Raw genomic sequence first — 22439 nt, forward strand, 5'->3', positions numbered from 1 at the left:
GCGCAGCAAGCCGTCGCATAACTACACCCAACACACTGGCAGGCATGAAGCGGTCCCCTGCACCTAGGGGAACGGCTAACTGCTCAGAAGTATAAGGACTGGCTGGCCAAGCCGGGGCCTTCTCTCTATTATTCTCCCCTGTAAAAGGGACAAAATCGTTCGGCTGGGGGCCAAATATATGGTCCAAGCTGGGGGGTGTCCCTCCAAAGAGGAGGACACCACAGAGACCACACCCGGCCCCGAGAAGGGGGGGGGATTTTAGGTGGAATACACACACGGTCTTACCGGTTAGGAGTGGAAGCACATCATGTGGAGCGGCGTCATGGTAGATCCTACCCATGGGGGGAGGAGTCACTACAAACATGGCGACCCAGGGCAGAGGGCCCTCTGTCCAAGGAAGACACGGTTTACCGGTAGGGAAACCATTTTGCGGGATATACATCACACAGGGTTGCCGAAGGGGACAACCAGCACATGTGGAGCACTACCTCAGTACAGGGGCCTTTTGACGCCCGTACCGGGGCGGCAGCGAGCCTCTCCGAAGACTCGACGGCCACTAGGCTGGGGAGGAAGAACGTCCAGGGTTAACACTTCCTGCGAACGCAACTGGGGAAAGAGCGCACGTCTTCGCCTCAAGGGAGGGAAAAGGCGTTATGCACAAGCGATACACCCGGCCAGCTGACCTGAACTTACCTGTTTGTGTCACCTGATAACACATGGGACGAAACTGGCTCAACCCTGAGGTTATAGAACCTCGCAAAGGTGTTAGGTGTTGCCCAACCCGCGGCTCTACATATGTCTGCTAGAGAGGCGCCATGGGACAACGCCCAAGAAGCCGCAACACCCCTGGTAGAATGGGCTTGTAGGCCAGCAGGGGGCGGCACGTGCTGGGCGTGGTATGCCATTGTGATGGCATCGACGACCCAGTTTGCGATCCTCTTTTTGGAGGTAGCACTTCCCTTCCGGTGTCTGCCGAAGCAAACAAAGAGCTGCTTGGTGCTTCTAAAGCTCTGCGTACGGTCCAAGTAGATGCGAAGAGCATGCACCGGACACAGCAACGCCAAGGCTGGGTCTGCCTCCTCCTGGGGCAGCACTTGCAGGTTCACCACTTGATCCCTAAAAGGGGTCTTGGTAACCTTGGGCACGTAGCCTGGTCGGGGACTCAGGATGACGTGAGAGTAAGCCGGACCGATCTCTAGGCACAGTTCGCTAACAAAGAACGCCTGCAGGTCCCCTACCCTCTTGATGGAGGTGACCGCCGTTAGGAGGGCGGTCTTCAGAGAGAGCGCCTTTAGCTCTGCTGACTCAAGGGGCTCGAAGGGAGCTCCCCGAAGGACCACGGAGAGGTGCCACGAGGGAACGAGGCACGGCCCGGGGGGGTTTGAGGGAACCTGATGACCAAATCGTGATTCCCTAAATACTTACCTTCCACTGCATCATGATGTGAGCCATATGTTTGGAATAAGTTCTTGAGTTACTAAGAATATTCACTGGAGTTAATCCATATTAACTGTAGTTAATGTTAAAATGTTCCAAGTTTTGTTTTTGTGAATAAGCACAGACGTCCAGTCCACAAATCTCGTAAGCAATATTTGTATTGTATTATTCAGAACACAACCTTGTTGTTGTCAAAGTTATACCAAACTAACCTCTGGTTAAAAAGTTATAATAAACATTTACTGACCTCAGTGCACTACAAAGATTGTGTGGCTGTTCAAAGCCAGCATTATAAAAATTAACAAGTTGAACAAACGTTTTAAGCTGAAAGTGTACGGCTGTTTACTGATTATAGGTTTTGGGTTGTTTTATAGCATTAGCATGACTGAATTTGTAAGTACTAGTACATCAATTATGCCAGTGTTTAAACAAATTTGATAAAATACAGACAGGCACATCGAAATAATTTAATATAACATGAGCAAAACACAACCTCTAAACTTAAAACAAACTTTTCTGATCATCTCTTGTAGATGATGTATATTTGTGCTCCTCTATCATTTCTGATAATAAAGCTACAGTCTCTCTGTAGCACATCAGTCAGAGGGACATCTGGGTTTGGGAACCTCTCAGTATCCTGCTGTGTAAGTTGATGTGGCATTTGTACTTTAGGGATCACTACACCGGGTTAGTGATGACCACATGGTCCTGTCCAGTCAATGCCATATTGCATGGTAGATACCTGTAATAGACAACTGAACTGATAATTAAAAGTTTTAATTTAACAAATTATCCAAACAAATATGTCTGTCCTACTACCAGAGCTCTTTATTCATAAATCTTTAGGCAAAAAATATTTAAAGCAAGCCATAAAGTACTTAAAGATGACTAAATTACAATAACAATGCATATACATTGGTAATTACTACATGTTAATTCATATGTCAGTATATTTCCTAATCAGCTCTGATATAAATACCTGGTTAGGGTCTTGCAATGCCTCACGTTGATGACTTTCCCAGAGCTGTATTGGTGACCGATTTCCTTCAGTCCGCAACTTGTGGTGGTTCCAGACATCCTGAAAGAACTGAAGGTATTTCTGTACATGTGGCATGAACCACCGGTGGAGTGCATAAAGATGCATTTCATCATCTGGATTCAGAAGCCCTTCATTCTCAAGGTTGGTGGTTGGTGGTATAGAAGAGATCAAGCACTCCAGCATAAACATCTCTTCACAACCTTTCGATCCTAACACAGTAAATGTGTTTATATTGTGTTTATAAAGTGAAAATGTTTAACCTGGAAACAAGGACCTTGACTTAATTTGGAATGTTGTGCCTGAAATTGGCTGCCATAACCTTAAATGTAAATACAAAAATAATCTATATTACAGACATTTGGGGATTTAGTAACTAAGGGGACAAATACTTTTCACACATTTGAAGATCTGAAAATTTTGTGAGAGATCTACAGTACAGATAAATAGAAGACATCAGGAAGGGGCAAATACTTTTTCCACAGTACTGTATGTATACACACACATACATAGTGCCTTGCAAAACTATTTATAATTTTGATTGTAAACTCAGTCCTATGAGTAAATTTTTTTAAGCCAAAATTAAAGATATCGGAGTAGATATTTGTAACATCTTTCCAAAAAAGTCAGAGCTGGCTTGGTAACAGGAGTGAGCACATATTAATGTGTGCAAAAATTGTCCATGCATTCAGTGTTTTAAAACAATGTCTGTCTTTATTGTGTTCCAAGTGAATATTCATACCCTTATATAATGTTTATTCAGGCCACCTTTTGCTGTAATAACAGTTTTAAATATTTTATAAACAGTTTTGAGAGTAAGTTTTGTCCATTCCTTGGCATATTTGCTCCAGGTGATTTAGGCTGGTTGGGTGGAGTGAAATTTTCTAATAAATTCTCAAAATGATTCAGATTAGGACTTTGGGCCACTGTAGGGTATTCACCTTTTTGTTCTCAAGTAATTCCTATGTTGCTTTTGCTTTGTGCTTGGGATCAGTGTCCTGCTAAAAGGTGAAATTTCTCCCAAGTTTCAGCTTTTTAGCTGAAATTTCTGTATTGCCCTGTATTTTGCTCCATCAAAGACCCAAGCACAAGGCAAAAGCAACACTTGAATTATATTGAGAATCCGTGGCACTATTTGAAAATTGCAGTCCACAAGCATCATCAAGCCAACCTGTACCACTCTACCAAGAAGCTCCCAGCCTGTGTGCAAAGCTGGTGGATACTTGCCACAAAACATTTAAAGCTGTTATTACAGCAAAAGGTGGCCTGACTAAATATCCATATGAGGGGTATGAATATTTATGCAAAAGTCACATCAGTTTTTTATTTTATTTTAAATGACTACTCAGATATCTTTAATTTTGGCTATTTATATTGCTTTTTCCTTTTTTCATCCAATTTGGAATGCCCAATTCCCAATGCTCACCATGTCCTCGTGGTGGCATGGTTGCTCTACCCCCAGTCCAGGTGGCGGGGGACAGCCTCCGGTTTCCTCCGTTTTCTGTCACTCCGTGCATATTTTCATGTATTTCACTGGGTGCATCACCTTGGAGACATGGCACGTGTGGAGGCTCATGCCATTCCCCATGATTCTGCATATGGCTCACCACGCACCCTGCTGTGGACGAGAACCGTCATCGCAACCACGAAGATGGTAACCCCTGTTACTATTCCCTCCCTAGCATCTGAGCCAATTTGGTTGATTAGGAAGCCTGACTGGAGTCACTCATTACATCAGGATTCGATGGTAGCCAACCGTCTTTGCAGGCTGAGCTACCCAGGCCCCTTTTAATTTTGGTTTAAAAAAAATACTCGTAGAACAGATGAGTTTGCAATAAAAATCCTGATTTTTTTTTTTCAAAGTGTCTCAACACTATGCAAGGCACTGTATACCTTTGATTATGGACACTCCTCCCTGTAATGTGAGTTTTTGTTCTCTCCTCTGGTGGACACCATGAAGTGAGCAACGTCTATATTCTCCCCACCTTTATCTAACCTTACATGTGATGGCACATCAAACAGGCTGACACATTCTAAAAAATTGTCAGGACTGTAGCATCTTTATTATTGGTGGCAGCTTTTAAGTAGACGATTAGACGGCTAAAGCCATCAATGCCATTGTGAACCACAATACGCCACCTGGAACAGATATAGGAAAATGAATTTCAGACTAAAACCAGCAACAATATTAACAACTAGCCTTTTAAGTTAAGAGATAAAAACACATCCTACTTTCTTAAGTAAACTAAAACAGCCCTAAAAGTATATCACATACTTACCATAATATGTAATAATTCTTGATGCATTGAACAACAACAAAGTTAGGAAAATCTGCTCATTTAACACCTATTATTTTTGTGAAAATTCTCAGTTATCCAGGTCATGGTAGAATAAATCTACAAAGACGTTCTAGTAAAATGGATGAACTGATGGTGGAGCTTCCCCAGCATTACATGTTAACACACACAATGACATCACAAGACATTACACAATGACGTAATAATCATCCAGTAATAGTCAAATAACAACTCATATTGGTAGGAGTCATTGCAGATATAGGTTCCCAAGGAAGATGCTTGAAAGACAACATTAAACTTCACACATTCTAAGACAGTGAAGTGAGGATTTTGCCCAGAGAGGATAGGTGTGATTGTCAGCTTCTTATAACACAGTCCTTTCAACCTAACCCCAACAAATTCACACTTGTAGTCTACATGTGTGTGATGAAATTTAATGCTGAGGAAGCTCCACCATCAACTGAGGAAGTCAGAGTGACAAAACACATTGAGCTGCAATTACACCCACCAATTACACATCTTTATGGTTTCAGATTCTTTTGGTCAACTGTACAGATCTTTCCTCTTCAGTCTGACATAGGAAAACGTCTCGGGTTACATGTGTAACCCTTGTTCCCTGAAAAAAGCGGAACGAGATGCTGCGCTGCTATGCGCTACGGGGAACAACTCTAGCTGTGAACCGAGCTGAAATTGTGTGTGTAACACGTCAATGAACATTGACTGGAATTTATAGCCTCGGCTGATGTAATCATTAGATGCACCTGTGGCCAGGCTATAAATGGATACCTCACCAGGTGTCGTCAGATACTTATTTTTCCGCTTTTTTCAAGGAACAAGGGTTACACATGTAACCCGAGACGTTCCCTTTACAAAAAGCTTCACTTTGATGCTGCGCTGCTAAGCGCTACGGGGAACGCAATACCCACGCCGCCGCACTTGGGGCTGTCTGGACCCCTACGGTTGTGCAGTGTACTCACAAAAACGCGAGAGGTCTCAGACATGAGCTTGAGATGTCGACTCAAGGGCATAAGAGCCCGGAGTAGCATAAACATCTAAACCATTCAATTTTGATGAATGTGTGCGGAGAGGACCAGCCTGCCGCATCACAAACTTGTTAAGGCATGGGCTGAGATGTCGACTCAAGGGCATAAGAGCCCGGAGTAGCAAAGCATCTAACCCATAAAGTTTGATGAATGTGTGAAGAGAACCCTATCGCAACACAAACTTGTCATAATAACTGATGAATGTGAGCAGAGAGGACCAGCCTGCCGCATCACAAACTTGTTCAAGCATGAGCTGAGATGTCGACTCAAGGGCATAAGAGCCCGGAGTGCAGAACATCCAAACTAGAAAAATCCAATGAATGTGTGCGGAGAGGACAACCTGCCGCATCACAAACTTGTTTAGGCATGGGTTGAGATGTCGACTCAAGAACATAAGAGTCCGGAGTAGCAAAGCATCTAGCCCATAAAGTTCGATGAATGTGTGCGAAGAGAACCCTATCGCAACACAAACTAGTCATAAAAACTGATGAATGTGAGCGGAGAGGACCAGCCTGCCGCATCACAAACTTGTCCAGACATAAGTTTGAGATGTCGACTCAAGGGCATAAGAGCCCGGAGTGCAGAACATCCAAACTATAAAAATCTAATGAATGTGTGCGGAGAGGACAACCTGCCGCATCACAAACTTGCTGCAGAGGGAGACCTCTAGCCAATGTTTTAGATGAGGAGAGCCCTCTGGTAGAGTGTGCCCTAAAACCTACTGGCGAAGCGTGACCACGCGCCTCGTAGGCCCGGGCAATAATGAGGATGCCTCTTTGAGGGCACCCCGCCCACCAAGCCGTGGCAAACCGCAGTGGCCACATAGAACCTGGCAGTGGCGAGGCAAGTGCCCGCTGACAGTTCTTTCTACAGAAAATCCAGAACTGAAGCAAACTGGCAGTTAGCTGGTTCTGTAATAAGAACTTTAATAGATGGAAATGCATGCAGATGCATTTGTGCTATGAATGCGTTACTACGATCAGCCCCTCCATGGGGTTGCTGGGGACTCGGGGAGACGTAGAGGAGACATTGCGCTATCAACAGAGGCGAAGAGATCCTCTTCTGCCCTGTAAAATCTACCCAGATCAGTTCCAAGTGGAGGGAGCCCTAGCACTTGAAATGGTCTCGATAACCTCAAGAGAAAACCCTGTGAACCTCATTCGGTACCCTTAGGGGCCAGACATGAAAGGTTTCACAATTCGGGCCAAGGATGAGAAGGTCCTCCCTGTTCGGAATCGCCAAAGGCGAGCCGTCGAGGAGAGGAATTAACTCTGAGAAACATATCCTGTTCGGCCAGCGCAGCGCCATTAATAGGAGGCAAGACCCTTGCTGGTGAACATTGCCAAGACTCCCAGAAGCAGAGAAACCGAGGAAAGAAATGCATACAGACGCATTCTGGGTCATGTATGTGTCTTAACGTCCAGACCCAAGGGGGCTGGGTGATTTCAGGGAGAAGTAGAGGAGACATTGCGCTATTCATAGAGGCGAAGAAGTCCTCTTCTGCCCTAAGATCTAACCCAAACTTGTTCCAAGTGGAAAAAGCCCAGCATTTAAAAGGTCTCGATAACCTCAGGAGAGAGCCCTGTGTTCCTCAGTTGGTACCCTTAGGGGCCAAACATGAAAGATTCCACAATTTGGGGCAGGAATGAAATATTGCCCTGTGCCTGAGATAGAAGATCCTTCCTGTTCGGAATCGCCCAAGGCGAGCCGTCGAGGGAAGAGATTAGCTCCGAGAACCAAGCCCTGTTCGGCCAGCGTGGTGCTATCAGTAAGAGGCAAAAACCCTTGCTGGCGAACTCTGGGCAACTACTACCTTAGGGTGGAGTTCTTAACTCCCCCGTTGGTATTTTCTGTCTGGACCGTAAATCTGCTCCCATATACGGGCATCCAGGGATATAACTGACAGGAGCTTGCCCTGGGCCCTAAGGAGAACCCAACGTGTCAGAAATACAGCTGACAAGAACGTGGGTCTCCTTGATGATTTATGTAAGAGGCTACCGCTGTATTGTCCACCCGCACCAAGACATGGCAGCCTCAGGAGGAGGTATTTCAGGGCCAGAAATACAGCCATCAACCCGAGACAGTGACTGTGACAACCGAGCTGACGACCCTCCTATCCCCTTAAGCTGGACGACCACTTAAGGCCGCTACCCTGCCCATCAGGGAGGCGTCTGTCATTAGCAGCCTGCGACAACAAGACGCACCTAGAGTGGGACCCAAGGCAGAAAACCGGGGTCTGAACCACATAGAAAGGGAACGAAGCCTGAGTGCGTAACCCTATTTAGCCTAGGGGTTTTGGCCCTTGGAAGAAATCCCCTGGCTTTTGGCCACAACAAAAACAGTCTCATGAGCAGAAGGTCCAGAGGGATCACCGTGGACGCGGTCGCCCTGAGACCTGGAAATCGTTGATACTGATAACAGTGCAACCTTGACCTAGCCTGACTTTGCTCAGGGTGATCTGAATGGACTCAATCCTAGCGGGAGACAGTTGTGCCCGCATTGTGATTGAACTCCAAACGATGCCCTGATAGACAGTGTTCTGAGTGGGAGAGAGGACGCTTTTCTTGGCGTTGAGCCTCAACCCCAGAGAAACAGATGAGCTAAGACGATGTCCCTGTGCTGAACTGCCAGTTCCTGGAACTGCGCTAGGATCAGCCAGTCGTCTACATAATTCAGAATGCAGATGCCCCGAGTCGCAAGGAGCCAGCGCTACATCATGCATTGTGAATGTGCGGGTAAAAAGGGCTAGGCTGAGTGAAAGAACCTGACCCTGGAAGACTTCGCCCCCGGAAGTGAACCTCAGGAACTTTCCATGTTGTGGCAGAACTTCTAAATGAAGTATAGAAGTGCTTCATAAGATCGATGGTGACCAGCCAAACGAGTTGTAGGGCTTGAGACACGACCGTCTTGACAGGCATCATCTTGGACTTGAACACCCACGGGTAGTTCAAGCTTTAAGATCTAAGCCAGACGCCACCCCTCACCCTCCATGGGAAAAAGGAAGTATTTAGTGTAATAACCTAACTCTCTCTCTGGAAGGGGAACACATACCATGGCCCCTTTAACCAGGAGATTGAGTTTTTTGTTTTTACAAAAAAAGAAATCCGGTTTACGGTAGTGAGAACACGGAAAAGTGGCGAGTGAATTAAATCCTGACGCCCTTATAAGACCCACAGAAAAGAATATATCCGGCAGAAGTTTCCATGCTGCCAGGATCTCTGAGATGGGTATTATATTTTAACACTTCCTGTTGAGGGGTTGACGGGTGTTTCGCGTCCTGAATAAAATGCAGGAACAGCGAAAACACCCAATTTTGATGGAAGCCTCTGCAACCCGAAACACCAAGAGGTGGCGGGAATGGAGGGGCTTCGAGGGGGTACCGGGAGGGGTGAAGTGAAGCACGCGCCCCGTCCCGAGGGGAGCTACCCCCTAATCTAGGCGCAAGACCGTCAGGGTTTTCTCTTGGGTCTTGCTTCGAGGGCTGGCGAGGGCAGCGAGACTGTCCCCAATCCCTGGGAGGAGGAGCAAGACTCGCCACGCTTTGCTTTTGAGCCTCCCTTCAGTCTGGACCGGGGCGGGTCTGAGGCTTGCTCGTCAAGCGCAGAACCCACACTCAGGTCGTCCAGGAGGTCAGCCTGGTACGCCTGTAAAACAGCATAGTGTGCAGAGCAGCACCAGCCTGACCTGCTGCTTGATAAGCCCTTCCCACTAAAGTGGAGGTTGTCCTACAAGGCTTTGAGGGGAGAGAGGTCTTCTTAAGTGACGATGCCGAGCCCGGCGAGAGATAGCCCGTAAGCATCTCTTCGACCGGTGGCATCACTGAATACCCCGTGCCTCAGCACACACGATAGTCGAATATAATGACGTCGGGGGTATGTGAACACGGGAAGAAAATATATATATATTTTTTATTTTTATTTATTTTATTTTTTTAGGGGTTCTCCATGAGCGAAAAAGCTCTTCATGGAGGTTATCAAAGAAGGGAAGCGACCCATGAGGCGTTCCCTTTCTTCGACTGGAAGATAAAATCTATCCCCTAATTTGGAGCATTTGGGGGTCTCTTTTTCACGTGGCCAGTCCAATCTGGCAACCGCACGAGTAACAACATCGAGCAATTCCTCCGTAGATTTTCTATCGCGGACGGAAAGCTCGGAGGCGGGAAGAGAATCACGATCCACCTCATGATCCGAAGAAGCGTCGGAACACGCTTCGAGATCATGTGAAGGACCAGCTGGGTTTGGGGAGAAAGTGAGAGAAAGGGAACAACCCGTCTCTTGCTCCTCAGCCAAATCCATGCAAGAGCCCCACGAACCATCTTTTTTTATTTTTTTTTTCGTGAGTGCTGACTCCCGGAAGCAAGCGAGGCGAGCACGACGCACTCTGCCTGTTAAAGCAAATCGCAGTGCTCGCACCCGCCCTGCTGCAACGCAAGAGCAGCGTGCTCGCACCCCCAAACAAACAGCAAAAACTGATGTGTGTCGTCTTCAGCTATAGAGCGAGAAGAGGGGAACACGCACCTTTTGCGGCTTTCAGTTATTCTCTTTTTTTTTCTTTCTTTTTTAGAAATATTTATATATATAATATTTTCTAAACAGAAGAGAAAAGAGAACAACGTTCACTGCACACTGCCTAACTGATTCTAACTTCTAACAGAGAAAATAAAGTTTTGACAGGGTTTGTGAAACACACAGAAACAGAATCGCTCTGAAAAAAGAGTTTCTGACGACACCTGGTGACGTATCCATTTATAGCCTGGCCACAGCACAAAATTTAAATGTACTTTTCGTTCAATTTTAATAAAAATAAATATAATGTCTTTCCTTCGTCTGACTTGCACTTGACGAGTAAATATTGACCAGGCGAGAATTTTGTTTATTCAGTTGCCATGACAACTGAGATCCGGTGCGTCTACTCGAAAGACTCATGGTTTCTTGCTTATCTTACTGCTGCTTTGCGGGGATGTTCAACTAAATCCGGGACCAGTTTACTCAGGAATACAACTGAACTCTGGAGTTGAGCCTCGCGTGGCAACAACCATGGTGGCGTCTCACAATGAAAGGTGTGCCTGGGGATTTCCTGTAGATCTACCCGGCCTCCCGAACAATGAAGTGAGTTTAATCAACAACGCACTCAATGCTCCAAGGTATGACACCTCTACACTACTTCCTAGTCATTCTACAAGAGTAAAAGAAACACCAATGTACCATGGAAACGCTTACCTGTGCCGAAATCCTGCAGTAAAAAGGCAGACATCATGTAAGATATTTCAGACTGCTAATCATGCGAAGGTCCTATGGGATCCGAAAGTGAAACCGAGAGGACTCTTTGGCGGTCACTTGAATATAAGAAGCATTGTTGCAAAGAGTGAACAGTTGTCTCATTTAATATCCAATTCAAACTTGGACTTCCTTTGTATCTCTGAAACGTGGTTGCAGCAATCATCATCTTCTAGTGTTTTTACTATGCCTGGATATCAATGTTTTAGACGGGATAGATCTTCTGGAAGGAGGGGAGTGTTAATTTATGTTAAAGATAGCATTAAGTGTGAACGTCTCATGTTTAACTCCGCTAATGATTTAGAATTTGTGGGGTTGAAAATGATTCTATCTCCTCAAATGTCATTTATTGTTTTATGTGTATATAGGCCCCTTCTGCTAACAATACATTCTATGATCAACTTACAGGAATTTTAAAAGAATGTAATCTTAACAAAGAAATAATTCTTATGGGTGATTTTAATTTGAATTGGGAAGATAAATTAAAGAGGAAAAAATTCAAAATTGTCGCAGATAAATTTAATCTAAATCAGTTAATTAAAGGGCCAACTAGAATTGCTAAATCTTCAAAGACACAGTTAGACTTAATATTTGCTAATAAACCTGAAAGGATAATCAAGAGTTATAATTTGATCACTGGGTTATCTGATCACAATTTAACTTTAGTTGCACGGAAACTAACGAAAAACAGATTTAAAAATAATATAGTAACTCCTACTAATGTTTTTCATTGTATACCTAAAGGAAAATTAGCAGCATTTGATGAAGAAATAGCAGAGCTAGAGTGGAATGATATTCTATCCTCCAAGGATATAGATTACGGTTGTAATACATTTTATAATAGAATTAATTCTGTAAGAGAGAAATTTACTGTTGGTGTTCAGAAGAAATTCAAGCATAAGAATGTTTTACCGTGGTTCAATGAGAATTTATGGACGCTAATGAAGAGTAGGGATTCAGCATTGAAGAAAGCTATTAGGACTGGAAGAGATATTGATAGGCTTTGTTACAAGGGTCTGCGTAACAAAGTTATTCGAGAGCTGAGAGTAGCCAAATCTAATTATTATCTTCATCAAATGAGTGAGGCTAAAGGGAATAGTAAGCTAATTTGGAAAAACATAAATACTCTTTTACTGAAAGGAACCAAATTTTATAGGAGATATCAATCTTAAAGTTGAGGGAAAGTTAATTGAAGATGATTCTGCCATTGCTACTATTTTTAATAATTATTTTATTGACTCCGTTAAAGAATTAGGGGATACATTTTCAAAAAGGAAATAAATATCAGTCCAGTTGAGGATGTATGTAAAAGTTTTAATCTAATCAAGGTAAATGAAACGCAAGTTAATAAAGTTATTAGCTCATTGAAAAATTCAAAATGTAAAGATGCTCATTATTTGGATACTGTGTTTGTTAAAACTCACAAAGATAGTTTAACCCCGGTCGTTACTCATTTAATTAATCTGTCATTTGAAAGTAGTGTTTTTCCCACTGCGTGGAAAAAAGCTATTGTTACTCCTATTTTTAAATCTGGAGACCATTATAAAGTTAGTAACTACAGACCCATAAGCATACTGCCAGTACTCTCTAAGATTGCAGAGAAGATTGTTTTTGAACAGCTGACATCCCATCTTAACACCATTGAGGTTGGCCTACATTGTATGCAGTTTGGTTTCAGAATAAATCATTCAACCGAAACAGCTACTTTACATTTAATAGAGCAAATAAAATCTAAAGTTGACAAAGGAGGATTTGTTGGGGCTATATTTTTAGATCTACGTAAGGCCTTTGATACTGTTAATCATACAGTTCTCCTTTCTAAATTGTCTACTTTCCACTTTTCACCTGAATCTTTGGCATGGGTATCCTCATACTTATTTAACAGAGAACAATGTGTAAAAATTAAAGGGGTCAAGTCCTGTGATCTGCATTGTACAATGGGTGTACCCCAAGGATCAGTACTAGGTCCTTTACTATTTAGTTTGTATATTAATGATCTTCCGCAACAGTGTGAAGGGATACAAGTACAAATGTATGCTGATGATACTGTTATTTTTACACATGCGAAAACAGCAGAATTAGCGGCTGAGAAGTTAAAAGCTGCTACAGAAAGGATCACACAGTGGCTGGAACAGTCATGTCTTAGCTTAAACATCAGTAAAACAAAGGGAATTTTTTCTCTAAAACAAATGTTAAATCTCCTGATGTTGATATTTTTATTAACGGTGAAAAGTTAGAAATAGTAAATGAGCTCAATTACCTTGGTATAATATTGGACTCAAATCTCAGTTTTAAAAAACATGTAAAGAAAATGGTGAGGAATATTAAATATAATATGGCAAATTTTAGACAAATTAGACAGTGTCTTTTTTTGATGTAGCTAAGGCTTTTATGCATGCTACAATCTTTTCTCACATGTCTTACTGTTTGACATGTTGGGGTCAAGCGGGTGAAACTGTTATTAAACCCTTAAAATCTCTATATAAACAGACATTAAAAATTTTAGATAAAAAACCTAACCATTTTCATTTTTGTAGGATCATAGAGAAACATAATTTTCTAACCTTTGACAACTTTAGACTTTATTCAAGTTTGTGTATGGTTCATAAAATCCTTAATGGTCTGGCTCCTTCTGTATTATGTGACTTTATTAATCTTCGCTGTGAAACCTCTGTGAGATCTACCAGACTATCACTTATGAGCAATTGTCTGGTTCCCTTTCGTCGTTCCGCATTTGGACTATCATCTTTCGCAGTGAAAGCCACTAATCAATGGAATGCCCTACCAGAGGACATAAAAGGGTGTAAAGCTCATGATTTTTTAAATTGAAGTTAAAATCCTTTTAATACGGAACCAATTATGTAACCATTGAGATTGTTGTAGTTAAATTGTTTGATTTATTAATGTTTTTCTATGGCCTTGACAGTATGTGTGTATGTATGTATTGTATGTGAATATAGGTATTGTTTGTGTAATGTTTTGTTAGCTTTGTCTCGTTTGGGGGACTACGGATGAAAAATAGCCTCTGGCTAAATCCGGTACAATACATGAAATGGACATTTTATGTTAAAAATTGTGCATGGTCCCTACTTAAATAAATAAATGAAAACTAGGTTTGCGCATACGCGCCTTCCAAGGGCTTCTGAGAACAGAGCGCGAAATTGCGATGCTAGCAGTGTTTGAGACCTGCTACCAGCAGCTACTGATCAGATTATGCTAAACTGTCTGATTCCATTCAGTGCAAATCATCAGAATAAGGTAAATGCCCTGGCTATTGTAATCTATTGTGCTGTAGGTGTTTTGGGTTTAGTTTTAAACTGAATGATATCAACATTGAACATTCTTATATTTTTTTTATTAAATAGAAGATGAATTCCATGTAGGGATACATGCAGTAGTCCCAACAAGCATTTTCTTTTTTTAAATGAAACTGTTTTTTTTAGTTGGTAGATCTTATTGAGTTGGTCATTTAAAAGTAGATCATCACGCAAAAAAGTGTGGGCACCCCTGCCTTAAACCATGCTGCGTCATTCTGTTACGAATAATTCTTTCACATACACCAAACAACTTTGCAATGTTTCCAGCAGTTTGACCCATTGAGAGATATGTTTCAATAGTACATATCGGAAGCAACGAAGATGGACGTCCCACCTTAGCACCCTCTGACTTGCACATATTTTGAATATGCAGGTAAACATTTTGCAGAGAGTCTAACAATCCTGATTTCGACATTCATACCGGCATACAGCTCTCTTAAAGTATCAATTTAGCACCTCTACTCTAAATAAAATACAGTCACTTGATGCGTGGTTATCAACTTCATTTACTAAGTTGCGCAACTGTCTAGCTATATGTGAAGCGTCAGCCATAGTTTACACGAGATATGGCGATGACCTGACATCACATCAAAACAAGTCAAGAGTAATTGAGCACATGCTTCAATCTATGATTAACCAATGGTAAGCAGGACCAGCCCACATAATTATCATACAAGAGACAGAAATGTAAGAATAAAAAAATAAAAAATAAATATGGGAATATTTAAATATGGAAATATGTACATGTGGGAATAAATAAATATAAAAATAAATGAACGCATAAATACATTAAAAGTAAATAAAAGAATAAAAATAAAAACAGAAAATAATAAACAAAGGAAAAAAGTAATACAAAAATAAATTCAGGAATACTTTAAATTAAAACTAATTACATTTGTTTTATCACGACATTTATTTTGTTATTTATTTTGTTATTATTACATTTATTTATTTATTATTTTTGCAGGTTTGGGCCTCCATATTCTCCACCATTAAAATCGTAATACAATGTTTCGCTGTATCAGCTCACAATTTCTACTGTAGGGAATTTGCTTTAATAAGAGAATTATGATTAATTCTCTTATTGGAGTAATATTATTCTGATGGCTTATTGACAATAATATTACACATATAGGTATAGCTTTGAAGCTAAATCTTTTAGAAACAGGGATGAGATTATTTATCAAAATATACCACAGTCAAACTGTCTTTAAAAGGGAAACATGAATAATTAATCATAACTTGTTATAATTAATTATGAACATTTGGATCAGTTAATAGAATCAACTTGATGTAGCTGAATTAATATTACAATCAATTTATCTGTTCATCCAGTGACCACTCAGTATTGATTGTCTATCAATTCTCAGAAAGAATATTTTTCATGGCCACACAAAAATAACTCTTTCTTAGCATGGAGCTGAGATCGAATCGTTAAATTTACGTTTATTTACAAGCAGACCAGAATCAGCTCGCAAGAATATACACAAAAGTTTATTTAACTAAAATATGAACACATAACTAAACAAAAACATTCACACAAATCACTCATACATGGGAAAGGGAAAAGTGAAAATAAAATGAAACCGGAACAGAATAGGGGAAATGCATTTATGAAAAGAGTCTTAATCATGCCAAAAAAAGTGTGCTTGACTATAAAGCGCATCTGGATAGGTATGCAAATAAGGGAAAGCATTGAAGGCATCTAGTCAGATTGGAAATGGTGTATTTTTCCCACTCTTGCCGCTTATCATCACATAAACGGTCTATCCAATGGCCATCTAATGCATCAGCCATTAACACTATCAGATTATTCTGGATACTTCCAAAGCTGCAGCTCACTTTAACTGTATTTGCATAGTAAGAAAAAAAACTATTTTCTCAAATAGGATTTCTCATTGGTTTTTATAAGCATAACATATACATCAAAAAGTGAAAACCTCTACACTTTAGTTGCACAGTAAATTATTTTACTTACTTAATAACTGTTACCACAAACAACAACAATAACACACAAATACATTTTGTTGTGTCTGAGGAAACAAAATGCCCTGATCACTTTGACTTTCAAATGACTAAAATATGAATAGCTAAGAAATACAATTACAGTTTGAAGTTTATTCCTGCAACTGTTCACATAATCTATCCTGGTTTGTTTCTTTCTTGAAGTACCACAATATGAAACCTCCCTCACCCACTAGCTTGTATTTGCATTTTATTCTAATTTTGACCTCATCTAAATGACACATGCTAGCTCAATTTCCTCTTTGCACGAGCATGCAGAAGGAAGCTGAGCTGAATGAGAAGTACAGATAGCTGCTGTACATTGAAGCTCAGTGACCAGCTTGTTTACAAGTTGATTTCAAGTAAGTTAAATATGATTATTATTTGACCATATAGATATGATAAGCAAAAACTAATTATTATAAAAAATAAAGAGATTAAAAACATTTAATATAATAAATATCATTTTTTTTATGTAAAATACTGGTAATATTTAGGGTTCTGTGTATTCAACTATAGACGCTGTTTTTGTTGCAATCTGGCTATTGTAAGTGTTTAAATGCATGTTATTGGGCCAGTTTGAGTGGAGGGCTGTAATTTGTAACCACATAAACCATTTCCAACTTGTTTATATCACAATTTAGTTTTTAAATGAAGCAGTATCATTGTGATGTTGTATCAGTTTTACCCCTTTGCAATTCAAGTTAAATGTGCTTAGGATTTTGAAGTAAACTATAAAGAAATTTTTTTTTTGTTTTGTGGGATTACCAACATGTTACCACATGTGAGGTGTTATAAACTTACATTAAAAACATTATGTTATTTACAATCTTAATGTAAAGAAGTGTCATGTAACAAAATATTTTCTCATATTGAGCATAAAAGAGTGATACAATTGTAAAAATAGATTAATTGTTCTTGTTATGTAAAGACTTTTGTATTAAAATTCAGTCTGGCTATAACAAATATAATTGCTGTTATTTAACCAAAAAAAAAAAATCAATTAAAATATCAGCAGCAGTATTAATGAAATTCAAGACCAAAAGAGTACTTTAAAGAGACCAGTATGAACAGACCTGACATATGTGAAAGAGACTTCACTTTTAAAAGTCATTGAACTTGATGAATGTCACAGTTTCTGCAGCGCTCAGCATGTCTTGATCAAGAGACTGTTGGGTCTTTTTTTGCCCTTATAAAAGTTTTTATATCTTTGTACATTTTACAGTTAAGCCTGCTTTCGTAACTTATTTGTCTCGTTTGTGAATCTAGATGGAGTCTCCAGTTACACAAATTCTTAAAACTACAACACCTCTAACAAATTTCACCGCTGCTCGAGATGACATCATAAACATAAATAACATATCACAAGATTCCTGCAAATTTTCAAAGGTTCCAGCTCACCCTGTTTTTATATTTGCATACTCGCTAGTGTTTCTTGTCAGTCTGGTGCTGAATTGGATCACAGTGCGAGTGTGTTTCTGCACGAATCAGCGCGCCCAGTCCAGCGTAACAGTCTACCTGAAGAATCTAGCCTTAGCGGACTTCTTCCTTTGTCTTTGTTTACCTTTGCGCATTGCTAACTATGCCAACTATTCAGTAACAATGCGCAATATATACTGCAGTTTTGGAGCAACGGCTTTCTATTTAAACACATATGCAAGCATTCTCTTCATGGACTTTATTGCTGCCAACAGGTATACAAGTTTTGCTAACATGTACTTGTGTGATATATACTTGTTGTTCTCCTTTGGGTTTAACAGTACAAAAAATAGAGGTAAATTATACTCTGATTAAGGCTAATAATACTCTGATTTCTCATTAGTTATGATTCACTTCATGGACATAGGCATGTGGACACCTAATCAATACACCCATACTGGATGAAATAGGAAGGGAACATTTGGAATTTGTGTAGGGGCACACATTTTTCACTATACCCTAACAAAAAGTAAATCTGCTAAAATTAGTGTTTCCATTCTATCATCGCCGTCTGGAGGACAGGGCAGTTCTCTGCTTTTAAGACTCGCAAACCCTAAAACTTTCCCAAATGTTCAAATTAATTAAAATGTATACTTTTCTACCATTGTTATAAAAGAGATAAATGATTGACTGAAAAGTAATGTAAATATTGAATTGTTTGGTCAGATATACAATTTTATCTGGAGTGGGGGGCACTGTGGTAGAAGTTTGGGGCACAGCCCCCCCGTGCAGCAATGATGCTGCACACATACCTGTATGTGCTTTCTGAGCATTTGATTTCAAAACCATTGGCATTAATAGAGAGTTGGTCCTCTCTAAGACTTTCTACACTTCTAGGAATGCTTTCCACTCAATGTTAAAACATGACTGTGGGGATTTACTCCTATTTAGACAAAAGAGCATCAGTGAGGTCAGGCAGTTCCGGCACCAATGTTGAGTGATGGGGCCTAGCTTGCATATGGTGTTCCAATTCATCCTAAAGGTGTTCAGTGATTATGCGGTCTAGGCTTTGTGTAGGCCTGTCAATATGTTCCATATCAGACTCAGTAAACCATTTCTTTATGGACCTTGCATTGTGTACAGCAGCACTGATATGCTGAAACAGAGATAACAATTAAATTGATCACACAGTAAGTTGAAATGTTGCTAATATTCCAGTACTGATATTAACCCCATTCTGCTGAGTAACTAACAAGCGCCAGCTTTGGCCACTGGGGCAGTGGTTTGCATTTCAGTAAAGCACAGACCAATTTTAGCAGCAGAATTTTCATTACATTATCTCCAAATTCACAGTGATATTATGGATGTTATGCACCTTCTAATAATGGGTGTAGTTGAATTACAAGGCAGTGTTCACATACTTTTGGCCATGTAGAATCTCTCCAAACCAACATTCCATCCACCCAAAATAGTTTTTATACTGTATATATAACATTAACTATTTTAATCTCATGGTGGAATATGAATGGGTTTTGAGAGTATTGAGTCTTTACTTTTTCATTTCAGGTACCTGAAGATTGTCCGGCCATTGGAGAGTCATGCTCTGCAGACAGTTCGTATCGCCCGCCAAATATCCGTAGCAACGTGGCTCTCCTTGTTAGTCATGGCCTCCGTCTACTTAATCATCTTTCTCAAGACTTCCTGGGGAGACATTCAAATGCCAGGAGAAATTGGATGTGATTCTTTACACAGTCCCCAGCTCAGGGTGGTCTACAAAATTACCCACTCTGTGTCCATGGTGCTCTTTGTTTTTGTGCTGGTTTCTCTGATTCTGCTGTACTGTCGGACTTTGCAAAAGATCAGACAATCTCAGTTGTCTACACAGGTTACATCCCGAAGCTATAAGTTCAACAGGTCTAAACGTAACATGTTAGTGCTAGTGGTCGTTTTCTGTGTGTGCTTTGTGCCCTATCACCTGGTGAGACTGCCTTATGCATTCATCAAAAAAGCACAGAAGGAACATTGTACAACAGCCCAGGCATTCTATATCCTGAAGGAGTTGACTGTCCTGCTTTCAGTGCTAAATGCCTGTTTGGATCCACTTATATACTTTATCTTCTGCAAGGCCTTCAGAGCCCAGCTGAGTCTCAAGAAGAAGAAAGATAAAGGACAGCAAAGGCAACTGAGCACCATGCTGAGCGATACAATCACAAATGCTAAGAAGTGAAAATGTGATTTAAATAAATATATAGCAGAATTATATTTTTTCCTACTCACTCTTTCATTTTCTGAGAAACTTTTAGTTCCTGGAAGAACTCTAAAGACCTCTAGACACATTTCCTTCAGTAACCCCGAGAAAGACTTCAAGGCTCTTGAAATGTATTTTGATGTTCCTTGAGTACACAAATAAGATAATTGATGATCCTTTAAAGCAGCGGTCCCCAACCTTTTTTGCGCCGCGGACCGGTTTAATATCAGACAATTTTTTCACGGACCGGCCTTTAAGGTGTGGTGGATAAATACAACAAAATAAAACGATACGATCGGCATAAAAACTGGGGTATTATTTAAATATAATAATAAACGTGAATCCAATGTGTAGATACTCGCAACTTTATTAGCAGCGTCTTCGTAACATCGCACCAACAACATAACATGAATAACATCCTCTCTGCCCCCTAACGCACTCTGGTCGCTATGGTAACATTTAAACATGCCTTCAAAATAAGATACACCACAAAAACAAATATAAAGGGCATGAAAAATACAACTCACCATAACGCTCAATCAGTGGGAGCCCTGAGCCTGTTTCTCTGTAACGAGACGGTCTCATCTAGGGCTAATGGGAGACAAGGACACCCGAAGAGTGTTGCTTATGTCCAGTCTACTCCGTAGTTTTGTTTTGGTTGCTGTCACTGCCGAAAATATTGAAAAATAAAATAGTGAATGGTTTCTTAGCCTTAGCAATACGGTAAGCCACCAAGTATGATGCTCTCAGTGCACTCGCATTTATTGATGTGGTGGCCCTCAGCAATTGCTTCTGGCCTTCTTGTTCAAACTTTTTTCTTTCAAAATACTCAAAAGGCTTGTCTTTTAATGGTCTCCAAGTGGCGAAGCAGTTTTGAAGGCTTCATTGCCTCATTAGAGAGCTGGTTGCCACATATTATGCAGAGCGGGCTTGGTGCGTGTAAATCACCTGTTGCGATAAATCCATATTTCAAGTAGGACTCCTGGTATTGTCTGTTAAATGCAGCTTTCTTTTTCTTGGAAGTCATAGGCTCTTCTTCAGTCTCCTCACTGGGCCGTTTCCCCTTCGTCAAGAAACTTTCCAGAGACGTTTGTTTTTTACTCATTTTGCTAGATTGTGGGTTTATTTTTAGCGGTACCGTATCACGTGACCGAGACAAGCTTTGCTATGCGCCAAGAGTGAGTCATAGACGGATGTAACGGAGAGATTTTATTATTTTAAAATTTTTTATTTTTCAAAATAAAACATCGTTCAGACTCAGATAATAAATAAAATAAATTAAAAATAATTACATTTTTTTTTTTTGGAAATAATGTGAGTTATTTATTCTTTCTGTACCAAATGACCCACGGACCGGTACCGGTCCGCGGCCCGGGGGTTGGGGACCGTTGCTTTAAAGGGTGTCTGGAGAATCTCCAGAAGGTTCAGCCAGTATTATATCTGACCCCCAAATCATGCCTTGATTATCTGTACATTTTGACTATCACTTGATTTCAGTGGAAAAAAAATATTTCTATTTCTGTCTAATAAATCTAATAACCTCATAGCAAGGGATTCATTTGAAAGACTCAACACACCAGATGAAACCAAAACATTTAGTCTACCTCAAGTTCAACTTTGGCCTTTTCTGCCTTTCCTATATGTAGTTGTGGATGTTGTTTTTTCACAATGTACAGTGCATTACAGGAAATAAAGTTATATTTCACCATAAAGTATATATTTTATTGTTAGTTGCTTTGTACGTTATTGCTGTATTGTTATTTCATTTGGAAAATGTATTTCAAAGATATTTTGTAGAATGTAGCATAAATAAAGCATTAGAGTTACATTTTCAAAGGTGGTTAATTTAATGGCATCATAAAAAGTATAACTTGTTATACTGCTAAATGTGCATTGAAGGGAAATGTTGGTTGCTAAAATAACATGCACACATTTAATGTGTCACCCTGGCCACATTAAACTGTGAATTTCTGTCATCCATCAGCAGAAAATTCTTACAAACTATAAATACCCTCTATAGACCGCAGCAGTATACGTTTTCCTGTGGATGCACGCTGGCTGCATAGAAAAAAAGGTCTCATTCACGGACATTGTGGGGCTAACCGGTGCAGTTAATAGTACATTAGATGGGACACATGATTTTTTCAATGCACCAACTCAGGATGATAATAATAATAATAATTCATAACTTCTTAAACTGCAGCATTGACAGCTTTGCAGATCCTTTGCATTCTAGCTGTCAGTTTGTCCAGATTCTCAGGTGACATTTCACCCCACACTTCCTGTAACACTTGCCATAGATGTGGCTGTCTTGTCGGGCACTTCTCACACACCTTACAGTTTAGCTGATCCCACAAAAACT

At 40.5% G+C, this 22439-nt stretch overlaps 1 protein-coding gene across 1 annotated transcript in view; it reads left to right on the top strand.

The window, feature by feature from the left end:
- The window catches only part of LOC127629717 (P2Y purinoceptor 14-like), a 33145-nt gene extending 11368 nt beyond the window's left edge, over window positions 1-21777 (top strand). Inside the window, exons 4-5 of the mRNA XM_052106935.1 lie at window positions 17800-18104; window positions 19396-21777. Of these exons, the coding sequence (XP_051962895.1) occupies window positions 17800-18104; window positions 19396-20056 (966 nt within the window). The 3' untranslated portion in view covers window positions 20057-21777. The remainder of the gene's footprint in view (window positions 1-17799; window positions 18105-19395) is intronic.
- The last annotated feature ends 662 nt before the right edge of the window (window positions 21778-22439 follow it).

The sequence above is a fragment of the Xyrauchen texanus genome, chromosome 36 (assembly GCF_025860055.1).
Source record: "Xyrauchen texanus isolate HMW12.3.18 chromosome 36, RBS_HiC_50CHRs, whole genome shotgun sequence".
NCBI classification, from domain to species: domain Eukaryota; kingdom Metazoa; phylum Chordata; class Actinopteri; order Cypriniformes; family Catostomidae; genus Xyrauchen; species Xyrauchen texanus.